The sequence below is a fragment of the Pogonomyrmex barbatus genome, unplaced genomic scaffold (genome assembly GCF_055798465.1).
Source record: "Pogonomyrmex barbatus isolate J1 unplaced genomic scaffold, ASM5579846v1 scaffold1, whole genome shotgun sequence".
Classification (NCBI taxonomy): Eukaryota; Metazoa; Arthropoda; class Insecta; order Hymenoptera; family Formicidae; genus Pogonomyrmex; species Pogonomyrmex barbatus.
The window spans coordinates 7,367,161-7,382,934 of NW_028297098.1; the positions used below are offsets into that span (position 1 = coordinate 7,367,161).

The 15,774-nt window shown below is 34.8% G+C and overlaps 1 protein-coding gene across 4 annotated transcripts in view; it reads right to left on the minus strand.

Annotated features, from left to right (window-relative positions):
• Window positions 1–15,774, minus strand: part of LOC105433193 (atrial natriuretic peptide receptor 1) — a 79,634-nt gene that overhangs the window by 25,705 nt on the left and 38,155 nt on the right. For all 4 annotated transcript variants that reach the window (XM_089071066.1, XM_089071011.1, XM_089071123.1 and 1 more), the window contains 7 exons: window positions 15,615–15,696; window positions 10,994–11,129; window positions 9,936–10,013; window positions 9,130–9,207; window positions 8,829–8,933; window positions 7,569–7,812; window positions 6,918–7,076 (listed from right to left, as the gene is read on the minus strand). In XM_089071066.1, coding sequence (XP_088927192.1) covers window positions 6,918–7,076; window positions 7,569–7,812; window positions 8,829–8,933; window positions 9,130–9,207; window positions 9,936–10,013; window positions 10,994–11,129; window positions 15,615–15,696 — 882 coding nt within the window. The remainder of the gene's footprint in view (window positions 1–6,917; window positions 7,077–7,568; window positions 7,813–8,828; window positions 8,934–9,129; window positions 9,208–9,935; window positions 10,014–10,993; window positions 11,130–15,614; window positions 15,697–15,774) is intronic.

The following is a 15,774-nucleotide window of genomic DNA, read 5'->3' on the forward strand; positions in this document are numbered from 1 at the left end:
ACTAGAAATCTTTAAAAAAATATATGCAAAAATATGTACAAAAACTATCAAAAAGCTAAATTAGATAAAACATGTTTACATTTATTAGAAATAACATATAAAAGTTCAATAACATTTAGTGGAAAAGTGGCAAAAATGTGAGGCACTTTGAGCTATTCTATTCCAATTACTGCCCCGTGGAGCGTTGCATATTTTGTACAATTCCTCTATGGTAATGATTTCGACATCAATTTAGAATATGTATCACCTGAAATATCTTTTCTAACAGTATTCCGTACTCCATAACACACACACACACAGGTGCAAAAAGTTATCTATTTTTGTCCGAAATTAAAATTATATTATTTATATTCCGGAGGAGGTGTTTATCTTCGGAAACCGGAAAATGGCTACTAATTTGATTGGATATCAAATTCGACTACAGGAAACCGAATCCGTGTACGAAGGATAACGGACACGTACTGTGCCTGTAGATGTCCTCGAGGAACAGGTTGCAGGATTCGCAGTTGAGGGTGCAGTGAGGCCTGCGGACCTCGAGGAGAGGACTGACGGCCCTCCTGGGACTCGCCCCGCCATCGGGGCTCGTCCCTGGCACCTGTGGCAGAGTCAGGCTACTTGTGCTCGAGGCATTACTTCTCTCTGCCATTCTATCTTCGCCCTCGAAGTGCCTGGCCGTCGATCAAGGGAGAGCCAAACTGCCTCGCCGGACAGCCCTTGAAAAAATTTACCGTCGCGATATCGGATCTTCCCTCCTCCTCATCTCTTCTTCCGTACTTCGCGTACGTATGCGTGCGTGCGTGTATGTGCACGTAGACACGCACGATGCAAACGTATTACACTTTCGCCGAGTCGGCATACCCGATACGATACGATAGAAATTTATACGACAGATAGGACTTTATAACTACGCGAATATATTTCCTCCGCACAAACGTGAAATTTCGCGGCTGAACAATCAGTGTGGTATATCATGCGTGAAAATTCATTCGTGAATATCGCGTGTCGCTTTTTGACAGATGAAAAATGTTGAAAAGCGTTTCCTTGATCATTGTGGCGCACAGTGAAAAAAGAAAATTTAAATATAGATAGAGACGAGACATTCACTGCTTATGCTCTTTGGGGCATGTATTAAGAGAGCAAATGTGAGAGAAAATTCGAGTAAGACAGATCGTAAATTATTCTTGTAAATTATGTACCTTGTAAATTATGTACCATGTTTTTACCTTTTGTTGATAATTGCATAGATAATATTTAGAGCGTGTAATTGTATAATTCTTGTTAAGATATTTATGTTTAAGATAATATAATATAAATCTAACGCTAAATTTAAATTATCAAAGTATTAATATATAAAGGTTATATCACGTTTGTCATAAATGCAATTAATTTGTTGTCTTACTACGCATAATAACATATATTCCATTGTGTTTATCTCGAATGTAGTACAACAAGCATTTTATATAAAATTAATTTTCATTTGTCGTTTAACATGCAAGAGAAAGTGAGGTCTGTTCGACCTTTATTAGGTAAATAGTATTTTGGCAATATATTAAAACATTTACCATTCGTCTTTCAAATGTGTACTTATCTCTTTTCATTTAAAAACATGCATTATTTTTCAACTAGAAGTAATATTTATTAAATATTTCAAATCATTATGCGTTTCATTTTCTCAAAGGTTACATTAAAACTTTAATTACGCGAAATTACAATAAAATTTCAAGTATCTACTCCATTGCTCCATTATAATTGCATAGTTGCTCGTTGATATTTCACGGCCAATAACGTTTCAGATAATAACGTTTCAAATAATAATCATTATAACAATCAGATTGAACGAGCAATTAAGACAGACAGAATTTCATTGAAAGATTAACTACGTTTTTACGAGAAGGAATGGTTTTATAAGAAAAAAATGTATTCAATGATGACATCTAATACCGAGCAAATTATTCCGATAATTATCTCTGAATAAGATACTAATTTAGTACTAAATCGATTTGTAGAAGTTATATTTGTGGAAGTTATATTATAGAGCTAATGAGTGAAGCTATTATCCGAAAGCTTTCCTCGGAGCATTCGAGGTTGAAACAAGCACGATGAGCATCTTAAAGTTTAATTCGCGTGTAACGATATTACAGTCGATTTAGTCGTCTGGAATGGAATTTCGTCGAAAAGTTATATCTTATCGGCCTTGAATCATGGCACTGACTTTGATTTCTTTCCTCTTACTCGATTCCTTTCCGACATCTTTATCTGATCGTTTTACGATCAATGACCCTGTTTTCGTTTGAGTTTATGAGTTCCTTGCTTTTGAAATTTCATTGGAGATACGCCAATTTCCGTGAGAAAGAGTCGTTAGATTAGATTATATCTAATTTTTATTTAATAATTTCCCGTCTTGAGATGCAACTTAAAAAAAAAAAGATTGGATTATTAGCATTTTTGCTTGAAAATGAAAAGTAAGACCGAGAGTTGAGAGTAACTGAAAATCGATCGAAAAGGAGAACTCCGAGAACAAACTCGAAAAATAACGAACTATTTCATTGAAACGCTGAATATAAATATTTTTCGCTGTTCGTGAAGAGCGAGAAAAACTTCTCAAAAATCGAACGTATTATCCGATTAAATTGTTTCGAGTGATAACCCATAGTTTCTCTCTCTCTCTCTCTCTCTCTCTCTCTCTCTCTCTCTCGATTTAGCAGGATTTCGCCGCATTAGGGAACAAACTCGCGTTTATGTCGTCCCATTCTGGCCGAGTCTACCCCCGGGTCTTTGCCACCACTTCCACGACTGACCTCATTAAACTTTGTCCTACTGCATGCGTCGGGCTTAACTTCCCCTACACCATCGTCACTGTACACGCTGTATCTTTCGTCGAAGGCGTCAAATCACAAAAACATTCGTGAAACGGGGAAGTTGTTTCGCTCATGTCGCCGTTTCACGTCGACCGTCGAAAACACACCTCGCGGAATTAATGACCGCGAGCCGCGAGCCGCTCGTAACCTCGATTCCGCCTCCGAGTAAATTAGCACGCGCGCTTTTCACCGTTATTTCACAGGAAATAAAGACGGGACGTTGCGCGAATGAAATATTCATGGTACAAGAAGCTCGACATTAACGTGGATATCGATATTGGATACCCACGGAACTGTAATCGTTATATAATGTTTATATATAACGCACATTTATCCCCCTCCCCCCTCCCTTACGATATACTTTCCATTGGGTTTATGCAACGGAAAATCTAGATATCAAAAAAAAATTAGATCTTAAAGTTTTATGTAAATAATAAAACATTCATACAAATTAATTAAAATATTTTGATCACTTTTCGTTTGAATATCTCTTCGCGAAAATCATTGTTGAAGCGAGTCGTTTACTCCAAAGTTTGAGGCTAATATTCCTTTTTCAAAACAAAAATTTCATTCTCCTCTGGGAAATTCTTCTGGAAACTACGTTTTCATCACGGTCGCATAAACAAGAATCACGAGCGCGGAACTTCGAAGAAGAAAAGCAAGATCATCGCGTAGGCGAGAAAAAGAGATAGTACATTGCAATTTCATATTGTTACAAATATGCGACAACGGACAACAAATAAGACGAGGTATCTCTTATAGCGGCATTCTCGATGTGTAAAGAATAAAAAAAAAAAAAAGATATAAGTTTCGCCCGTGACGGCGATAGGAAATAGGAACGGAAATAAAAAGTTGCAATCGCGGACCGTGTGAGCAAACGGCCGGAGTGAACTCGCGCAGAAAATGTAGCGGATCGCGAAACGAGTAGTTTACGATCCTGTCCGATCGGTTATGCGATCTATCACTTGTCGGGTTACCATGCGCGCGACCTCTCGTAGAGTTTCTCTCCTCGATCTGTCAGCAAATCGCGCTCACTTTAAGCCGGATCAAACCGCATCGCGTGTGTAATGTAGGTGTGAAGTTAAATCTACCAGTGATCTAAGTAAACGGATAGACCGACTTTCGCTAATGCTTTTAACGAATTGACGCCGAAAGTGCTATGAATATTAATGAAACTTTCGATTCTGATATTTACATCATCAGTGGTTCACTTTGTACAGGAAAAGAGATTAGAGTTTTTTTGTTTTTTTTAATTCATTCAAATGGAAATCATGCGCTCTCAATGTCGCCAAAGAGCTTGCTTTAACTGTGAACAAAAATTATCTTTATTTAAGGAGAAGCTCCCCCAACAAAATTAAGAATATATTTTTCTTGATGAACCTTCTTTCTTCTCTACCCTTTTCTAACCCTTCAAGGAATTCACTTCCTTTCCCCAGTGGAAGAGCTTTAATACTGACGTAGCTCCGTTCCGTCTACCGAGGGACCTCTAACACGGTCAGTGGCCTCTTTCTCTCTAATACGGTCACCGGGATTTATTTCCTCGCGCTGTTTTTCCTGACGTTTCATGGTGCAACGATAATTGTTTCCGCACGATTGTAACGCGGATATTATACGGAAGTGCGTCGACCCGGTCTTGCGGCGGTCTCTCGGAATCGATACGAATGCCGATTAACCGGCGATTAAACGGCGAGTAAATCACGCGACGGAATCAATTCTAACGAACAATCCGACGGATTCCGACGACACATTTATGCGATTACACGCATAATTATGTAAAAAAAAAAAAAAAAAAAAAAAAAAAAGAAGAAAGAGGGAGGAAGAACACAGCGCGTTGTGCACGCACGTTGTCGTCAGGTATGCCGCTCAGCGAAAGATCTCTCTCTCTCTCTCTCTCTTTTCCGTCCAGAACAACACCTACGACTCCGTTATTAGGCCGTGGACCGGGGCATATGTGATGCCCGCTGATTTCACGTGTCGCTCTCGAAAGTACGTGTTTTTTTTTTTTACGCCGAGGAGATAGAGAGGAAGGGAGAAGAACGATCTCGAGAAGTGTCTCGGCGCGCGCGAGAGAGCCGGTCGTATGCGTTCTAGGACGCGTGAGAGCTTCGACTGAGCTTTCGGACTTCGCTTCAACGTGCTTCTACGAAACTCGCGACACATTTCATTCTGTGATCGATCCGCGAGCTTGCAAGCTCGTGCGAGAACTCCGTTATCGGTCGCGCAAACAGCAGCGTGCCGGTTGATCTTCCCGGAGGATCGAGGAGGATACGGCGCCCTTCGGTGGTAAAAGCTCGCTTCGTTTTGCTCCGACACTCCGAATATTACCGAGTGAGCAACAGTTGTTCGATATAGATACGTCAGACGAGCTTTTCTCTCGTTTCGAAGCCGTCGGTCGGATCGTGCTTGCAAGCTTATCCACCGTTCCAGAGTTTCCACTTTTCTGGTCACCGATATTTGATGCGATATCAATGTCCATGAAGATATTTTGATTATATACCTTTTGATTATATATGTTTTATGAATTAATTAATTAATCATCTGCTTTAGTTTGTGTATTAAAATTTATTGGTAATTTTTTGCGGTAAGAATAGATTTTCTAATTTTACGTAGTTGAATTTTACGAGATAAAAAATTTGGCTGGTCATAATGAATAATGGTCTCTCAATTTATTTTTGAAAATTTCAACAATAGATATTACATATACAATTTGCAAGACAATTGATATTTTTGTTTTGTCTTAATATTTAAACATTATTTATACAATTTGTTCTGAAAACAAACGATTGTTGGCAACAAATTGTCTAAATTCTGACAGAAACTTGCAAGCTGTTCCAGAATCAAGAAAGCTTTCTAGAAAGCTTTAACAGGTATTGATAACCGACAGTCGATAAAGCAATGAACGAAATGTCATTTCTCACTAAACAAAAATCTTCTTTAAAATATTGATCGTGGAACAAAAATGTAAAATATATGAATAATTTAGTATTACATTTTTGTTGTCATAAAAATTGTATTAGATTATTTTAAAAGCAATTAAAAGCTTAACGATTTTTTTCCTACAATCAAAAGCTTTTAACAGAAGTATTTATCATATTGACATTCTTTTAATAAAACAGTAAGTGAACTGAAATTGCGTTGCACCGTAGAATATGCTGGCAATTTCATATTGAAAATCAACAAATTAATTTCTGCATTTGGTTTGCGCATAACGTTAATTAAAAATTGAGATCACGTCACTTTTTTATTAAGATTTATACATTACCGCTAGCCAAATCGTAATATGTGAGTCATTACAAATCATGTCACGCGATATGTTCGTGATCATATTTCAGAACGTGCATACTGATTTCATAAATAAGAACGCAAAAAGTCAATACTATGTGAAGCGAAATATACGTATATAATGCATGAACTTATATAATGAACTTATATAATTTAAAATTCAAATTTTCTTCAGTCATTCTTTAAGATGCCTGGACGAAAATGTTCGTAGAAACCGTTATGAAATAAAATAACGATATCCAATTTGAATTATGTTTATTATGCGTTCTTCTTTTATCCACTGAATGTATTAAATATTTTTGACAACGTTTTCTATCATTACAAAGCAATGCTATGAAGAAATTCCTTTTTGATCTTCATCATATATCACTGACGCGTGAAAATGTATTTTTCTAATTAACACTTAGTACGCATATATTTATTTTTACATAAATTTACATGTATGTACATGTTTATATATGTACTTTATATACATATGTCTATGTAAGTTCTATATAAAGCTTTCTCTCATATCAATAACTTGCTTATCGACGTTGTACAAATTTTGATCATGTAATCTTTTAAATAATAAGAATTACTATAATATATACTAATTCTATATATATAACAGTAAAATCTGTTCTGTTTCTTTCAAATTAACTTAACCGTAATGCGAATAATGCATATTGAAAGAAGTAACATCCGAATAAGAGACTGTTTTTATTCCCGCAATACGGAACGCGACGAGAGGCAAGTGCTTGGTATCCGCGATTATCTCGAATGACGTTAAAGACTCACCCTTTGGAGAGAGTTCGTTATTGTCTCCCAAGTAGAATGGCCCTTGGCGCATCACGATCTCGTGAACGATTATAGCGAAGCTGTACACGTCGCCTTTCTGAGTGCCCTCGGGCGGTCGTCTCTCCATCCTCAGCAGCTCTGGAGCTGTCCACAGCCGTTCTGCAAATATCGAATTTCCTGCTCTAAAAATCAGAGCGATTTATCGCGATCTCTCCTCCCTTTGCCACGCGTTCGTTCGTTCGTTATCGCAAATATAAGTTACAATATTTGCGGAGGAACTGTTACAAGTGTTTGAAGAAAAATAGAAAAACATCGAGATAAAAAATATTTGCGTTTAAAAAATTTTTTGATATTTTATATAAATCATCGATTAAATAAATGTCTCTCCCTTTCACTGTGTTACTTATTGATAAACGTTCACGCGCGTGATAAAAAAAAAAAACGCGTGTTCAAATAGTTACATCGCCAAACGAAAAAGCCAGATGAAAATGGAGATAATGTTTAAAGTAAACGTACAAAACGTACAAAACTTTCTCGTGTTGCCCGCGTTCCCACACGTTTGGAAAATATTTGGCGTTGCAACTACGATCGTTGGGAAAATATCGTTGCGCGAGATCGTCCTTTACGAATCCCGTTTTACAAAACACATACTCCTCCAATAGGCGTAGCTGTCCTTGTCGTCATCTTCATCCGTGCTCGTTCGTCTCAGCTCGTGCAAGCCGAAATCGGCGATTTTCAAGACGAATCGCGAGTCAACGACGCAGTTCGAGGACTTGAGATTACCGTGACTCTTTAATTCCGACGCGTGGAGATATACCATCCCACGCACGATATCGTGTATCAGGGATCCTTTGAACACGCGATCGAGCTTTATCTGCTCGTTCTCTAGTATATCCTGTCCAACAAAGAAAGAATTAAAATATCAATTCGCGGGATCGGGATTTTATACAATTTTTTACAATATTAATAATTTTTGCAATATATTTTTGAAAAAACATATATATATTTGTTCGAATATATATTGCACGATTGAATATTATTATCATATATTTGTATGTTTCTCAACGCTCTATATATATATATATATATATATATATATATATATATATATATATATGCAAAATGCTCGAAGTTTCATGCAACTCCTTCGACGTACTCCTCTTTGATTAAGTGTACAAGTTTTGCTCGTGTTATTTCAATGGCAATTCAGCCGAATCAGATAGTTCGATCGAGTACTTAAAGTTGCCACCATGAGATAAGACAGGTATCAAATAAAATGGAGCATCTTTTGTTTCGCGTTTTATATATATAGGACACTTGCAACGCTTATAGATAAGTGCATTAGTAATATACATACGCTTGCTTACAGCACACATTTTTCTTCCCGGGCATTAACGCAGCCGTATGCACATATATATATATATATATATATATATATATAATATATCGTTCCCGATATTATATATACGATATACGATATTGCAGATACTACTGCATATACAGACATCACATTTTATGACAAGGCTGTAATATTATGATCAAATTGATGATCGATTCTTTTTTAAAGTATCAAGGAAGTAATTATTTTTAATCGCAATTTATATATACCCTTTATAATTAATTATATATTATCCTCATATAATTGTATATATATATATATACTCCTCATAATTAATAGGTCTTGTGATGTTATTATATTAAAATTAATTCGAAGTTAATTAGATAAATTACTCTGCCGTTATTAACTTTTGTCTTATTAAGAAAAAGATTGCTATTAAAAACAAGATCACAAGTTGTGACGCATTCTGACAGCAATATCGCAAGTATCTCGTTTTTAATTCAGTGACACGCGGAACAATTGTTTCCTTGGTTCAATCAAAACTTTAAATCGGGACGCGAAATGCAATTCACCTGGAGAGATCCTTTGGGGCAGTATTCGGTTAGGAGGCAACAATGCGGCGGCTCGAGACAGGCACCATAAAATCGTACAAGATGATCGTGCTGGAGATCCTTCATCTGTGAAAGTCACCAACATCACCACTCATATGAATTAAGGCCTATTACATGCAATACCGATTGTTGGAGAAGCAATAACGTATTGAAGATCGTTATTAAAAAGATTGCGTCTCGAGGTGTGTGCTCTGAGAAGTCACGTTTGACAAATTAAGATTGACAAATAATAAAGCGTGTACTTGCAAAGTCAGTTACTCACCCGCTTTAGCTCCAGCAACAAAGGTCTTGAGATCTCCACTTTATTTCTCGGTATCAGTTTTATAGCGACTTTCGAGTTCTGAAACGAATTGCGATTTTACGATCGACGGAATTATTGACTGACAATATCTTTTATTTCCTGGCGAAAATCATGTGTCCGTAAAAAGAAAAAAAAATATATATACGAGTATATATATATATATATATATATATATATATATATATATATTGTTTTGTCTTGCAAAACGCGATGTATGGAAATATAAATTGGATCAATATTGAATAACGATGAACTTCGACGAGTTTGGCAGCAAAAAAGCTTTACGGGAAATAACTCAAAAATCGAAAAAATAATTTTATTAGCGTAAATCTTCTTATATATAAAAAAAAGCTTTTTTACAGTTGTAACAGTGCACTTGCGATGGAATTGTTAATAAATTAGTGCTCACACTACTTTCTTTTATTTGAATGCACTTGTTGTGCGATTGTTTGGCGTTCTATTGAAACAATATCTCTATTCTAAAAAGAAATAAAATGAATATTGATTGGCGGACGTGAACAACACGTACCTGTATTCAACGCTTAGAGAATATATATGACGATTGTAGATAATATACATTGACGTTTAATCCTATTAATGCCATAAACTACGTTACGTGATTTGGAAATAACTTGAAAAATATTTTGTTGTACATAGATGCATTGTGATTTATTTTTCCTATTGTCAAAGTTATAATCGACATGATTGATGATATGTCACACGTGCGCTACTGTTTAAAATTAAAATAAAAATGAAGTTTGTCTAACCTTATAAAATCCTGTCGGGAAATATACATTTTTATCAACATCGTCCGGAAGACTTACGTTCTCCTCAGAATACACTGTCTGGAACAAAGATGATTTTTTAAATAATGATGAATTAGAGCAAAGTTACGTAAGGCATAGTATCTTAAGTACTAGAGAATATTTTAGACGCTTCGACAAATTCGAAAATGATCCCTTTCCGGGTAAAGGTAACTTTGAAGATTAAATGTCTTACTAAACAAACTTTTAATTGAAAGTCAATACGAATTTAAGTTGAGTTAAATAGAATAGATTCTCGTTTTTGAAAATACCATTGAAAGTATGTTTGAAAAAGTTTTTTATTTTCAATTGTTTAAAATCCGGAAAAGTTATTGATATCTTGACATTTCAACTAAACATGGTTCGATGCAAATTGATTAAAAAATTCCGTCGTCAAATCGATTTTGACATGCTCTGTACGATCGCGCAAATAAATGTAAAATCAAGGCAAAGTGGCATTTATTTTTTCTTCTCGTTCTTTTCCTTTTATTTTCCTGTAAAAAAAAAAGAGTCAGTATGAAATCTAACAGGATGCTTTCTCTTTTGCTTCTACACCGTAACGCTACCTGAGGAAATGATAAGAAACGCGTCTACAGAATAACGTACAATGGAATAAAGTCTTCTTTATGGTTGCTACACGGATGTTCCGGAAGTGGGTAAGCACTACTCGCGAGATAGTACTTCCTATATACTCGCGAGATAGTACTTCCCACCATTGTCCTCTTTTCTTTCTTCAGGGATTCTGCCTGAGAGATACGAACTCCGGTTTCTCTCAAGAATGAAATTATTGGAATAAATAAACGCTGTCGGAATGAGCGCTGGAATGAAAATTTGATCATCGTCGCGCCGTTGTTTATTTTATCCACTGCAGCTTATCGCAACAAATATTTGCCTAATCCCTTGCTCGAATTACTTCTCGAAAGATCCCCAGATAATCGAATTGCCATTTTCGCGAGCGCGAGGTGAAGCGACATGAGGAAAACCTTACGCAACGATCACGCGAGAATTCCCGTCATATTTACCAGTTGACTACCGCGAAACTTATTCGCAATCAGGGAATACATGGAGCCCCTTGTTTTTGCGTTAGGCATCACGATTATGTCTTCCCAATGCACTTTCCACGTCATGGAGGCAATTTCCGCTTCCAGTTTGAAGCGCCTGCAAAACAAACGATACAACATTATCGCGGGCAACTCTCGCGGAGGAGAGTCATAACCGAGGTGCGTTAAAAAGAGTTTACGCAATATTTTACGGCCGCGTGATAAATCGCGCGCTTAAGTGTACATGTCGCGCGCGTGGATTAATTCCAGACAATCATATTATCTTTCTTTCCCACAACAAAGAGTATTGTCACATCTTTTCTTCGCTAATTAATGAGGCGTCTTTTATCAATGACAATTATTATGCCGCAACATGATATTATATATATATATATATATGCGATATATAGCAAAGTAACATTTTTGTATATATTTCTTTCTTTCAATCTTTATAAATATTTCTACGATGTCCCCCCCCCCCCCGTTACAAAGATGCAATTTGTCAATTCGATAAAAATGTTAGCGCGCGAATCGGTATGTACACGTACTATCTATCTTGCTCGATATATTTTGCGACAGATTCCGCGAAGATGTGTGCGAACATGTGATTAACAAGTTCGCAATCGCCGCATCGGTGTGCGTACACGTTGAACAGTGCAAGAGGTAATTACGTGCCGGCGTATCTCATAACCACACGCCCTATCTGTCCCAGGCGGGATATTATTCCGCCGTATAAAGGCTCCGTGTGTCCGGAATTTCCCCAACTAAAGTGAGTTCGATATATTCATCCGAAAGTTACCGTCAACCGTTCCGTAGAGTTCCGAAATTTGCAAATGCGCAATCCTACGTTTCGCAGCTGTTAGATTTGTGACACGGATACGTACAGTTTTGGCGAACTCGATTGATTTTTAGATTTAGAGAGCGCGTAACTGCAAATTCTCGCGAATAAACGCATGTATCATTTTTGTATATCTATAGCGTTGAATTTCGTATCCCAGATACCATTGAAATTCGATATTCTGTGTTCTATCGATGCGCATGCATCGTGCGTGTCAGTTTTAATCCCCGGTAGTTACCTAATAATATGTGATATACCGCTAAAAAATTTTGCCGTCAACTTTCTCCCGTTCGTGGCTTTTGATGAACTTCCCTCAAATATTTTACCCTGAATCTAGCAAATTCACGTTGAATGTGAGTATGTTAGCTTTTTGCACGAAATAATTTCGTCTACGTTTCACGAATGCATGGTATTATTATAGATGCAATGTTTGACTTTCGAAACGAACTTGCGAAGTGAAATGCGTATATGCTCGTCAAAAAAGCACCTTCCACACAAAACGGAAGACAAACGCAAACTATATAATACAGCTAATGAGATTTTGCATTATTTTATCCCGAAATAAAATATAATCCAACGTTTTCAATAAAATTTGCAAATTAAACAGCCCCGAAAGAAAAACACAAATGATTTTAATTAATTTAATTTGTAATAAAAATTTACAATCCAACTTTTGTTGGAAAAACTCAGATAAAATTAAAGATATTGAATATTTGATGACCAAAGCGATAAAAATGTTGATCGAGGATAGCAACTCTATTAAGCAGACAGGTTTTAAAACAAGTTGTAAAACTGTGCAAATGCGCTATTACATCTCTGATTAAAATTTTAAAATATACGGTTCATATAAAATCAAGTTATATAAAATCAAATTATAATACAAGACAATACGCAAGACAATACGCAATAAACTCCGAAGTCCCAGAGAAATAAAAGAACGACGATAATAATTATCGAAATAATTTATCAAATATACCAAATAAAAATGAAAGAATACATATAACAAATTTATAATATTTGTTAAATGTGTTTGATAGCTATCTGTTTGATAGTTTTCAAATTCGGTTGCTTTTATTTTTAGTTCAGAATTCCACATTCAAAAAATTATCGCTAATTGGTATTAATAAAAATTCTATTGAATGTGAAAACGAGAATGAGAATGCAAACCCAACAATTAAATACTAGTTCCTTGTTTGCAAAATTTAACGATTGTGTTTTGATATTACAAACTTGTGAATAAACATAAAAAAATTTTCGTGAAATTCTAGGTTTAGTTATCGTTGTTTGCATTAATTAGAATTCGTAAAATGAAAAATTTGATATTATTTCCAATTTGATATTGTTTTACAATTTTTATGTCATATCTTAGATTAGATACTTATTATACTTTTTAAAATTGTGTGTATTAAGCTGGCATATTATTTCGTGCAAACTCATTAAATATTGAGAGTTTTTGCCTCTTTTTTAATAATTTTTAATAATTCTATAATATTATCTAGGTTAGAGAAGTAATTCTTAAAAAAGTATATATTAAAAAAAAAAGTTAAGCGATTACAATCAATAGTTTGAAAGATTGAGCTGTTTCTATCTAAGAGATCTTAGACCGAAAATACTATTCACACAAAAGCTTCTAATTACTTATTTAATTATAATTAAGTTTCATTCATTTTAGATGATTACGGATGAAGAGAGAGGAGATTCTGTGGTATTACCAGCACATAGAGCTCGTCATAGAGGTCGGTCGAACCCAACATCATAATTAGTTGTTTGAAGTGGAGACACCTATGTAATTAATCAATAAATTGGATAAGGAATTGGATACGGATTAAGATACGGAATATGTGGATACTATAAAATTGTTTTGAATTTTAATAGATTATTTAAAATATCTTTAATATATTACAATTATATAATTAAATATTGTCAGAACAGCAAAATGTGATTATATATAATTTTGAAACTATAAAATGCAATTATGCAATATTGAAGCTGTATAATGCAATATAATGCTTGGATAAATGTTATCAATATCTAATAATTTCTGGCGTATTAAGTTAAAACAAATATAAATAATTAAATATAAATATTTCTTTAAAAAATATTCTCAAAAGTTTATTGCTACAAGAATTTTATATCAGTATCACATCATATAATATATAAAGTAAATATATTTTAATAGTAATAATATTTATCAAAATGATGCGAAATTGGCAAAATTCAACGTGTATTTAATAAACATATATTTTTAAAATCCTTTTTCCTGTGATTTTTAAAAAATTTAAAAAATATTTTTTATTTTTTAGTTTTAATACAAGAGAATTATTATTAATAAATTTGAGAAAATTTTGTAATATTTTTTTTATATTCAGGATTATCGTCATTTTTATGGTGTGCAATATAAAAATTTGTTAAATAAATGTGATAATTCATTGAGTCAACGCGCGTGATTATAAGTTTCAATTAACATCTTACTTGTAAAATTTTGGTTTCCACGTTTCTACTAAATCGTGATATATCTGTCTAAATTATTCAAGAAATTCAAGGCTCGAATTAAAATAGAAGGAAACTATTGATCTGTTAAAAACTGTTCTCTAACGAATCAAAAAAACAAAGATACTTGCGTAACGTAGAATTAGACAGATAATATTAAATTGATTAATTTGCAGCCTCCAATAATTTAATTCTTGCTTTATTCTCATTTATTCTTCTCATTATTTCTTTACCTTATTTCCCTTAAACCGTGCCATGCTCAGAGAAGCCAAGGATCTTCTCAGTTATACGTTGATGTGTGTATACACTTAACGTATGCTTGAGGATTATCGAGATTGCCTCTTTGCAAAGAAGCGAGTAAGGGAACGACGTCTTTTAAATTTCTAATCACGGATCTGTTATTAATTAATGCGCATTATTCAGCGTGAAATATCGCTGAGTATTAAATAAGAACATTTCAAAAACGCAAATTATTTTATGATGCTATTTTAGCTCAGCGTCAATTTCAATTGTTGATTTAATCTGCCGATTAAATAAAGTGACATTACCGAGGGAAATTTTTATTCATTATTCTGAAATATTTCGATGGGATGATCCTTTGTTGTAGATTAAGATATGCTCAATAAGAAGCTTTGTTGCAATGGGAAATACAATTTCCAGTGGAAAATGATTTTGCTAATCTTCTCTAGTTAAAATGGAAGAATGAGAGAGAGAGAGAGAGAGAGAGAGAGAGAGAGGAGAGAGAGAGAGAGAGAGAGAGAGGGAGGGAGGGAGGGAGGGAGAGAGAGGGAGGAGAGAGAGAGAGAGAGAGAGAGAGAGAGAGAGAGAGAGAGACGAGAGAGAGAGAGAGAGAGAGAGAGAGAGAGAGAGAGAGAGAGAGAGAGAGAGAGAGAGAGAGAGAGAGAGAGAGAGAGAGAGAGAGGGAGAGAGGGAGAAGAGATGCGTGAGGAAAAGAGAAAACGATAATATAATTTAAACCATTGTATAATTTAAAGTGAGGATGTGTTTTCATGTGATAATTGAAATTAAAATTATTATTCACTGGTTTTTATTCTATGCTATCTACGTACCAATTGCACAGATATCTTTTATTCTTTTGTAAAATATAAAACATTTATCTGATTTGATTATTGTATCGGGTTTTATTGTACCTGTTGATATATTGTCGATATATCTCAATATGTAATATTCAATTGCATTTATATCATTATTAATATCGATAAACTTGTTGTATGAAAGAAACACATAAATCGCTTAAAAGAGAGCTTGACTTACCTGTAAATAAATACTGAACCGGCGACAAGAACAACCACGATGGAGCTCAATACTATGGAGAGAATAGCGTATCCCGGAAGAGCTGTGTTCAACATTAGTAATTTAAATGAAAGAAAATATTATACTTTTGAAGAAAAAGAGAAAGAAAGAGAGAGAGAGA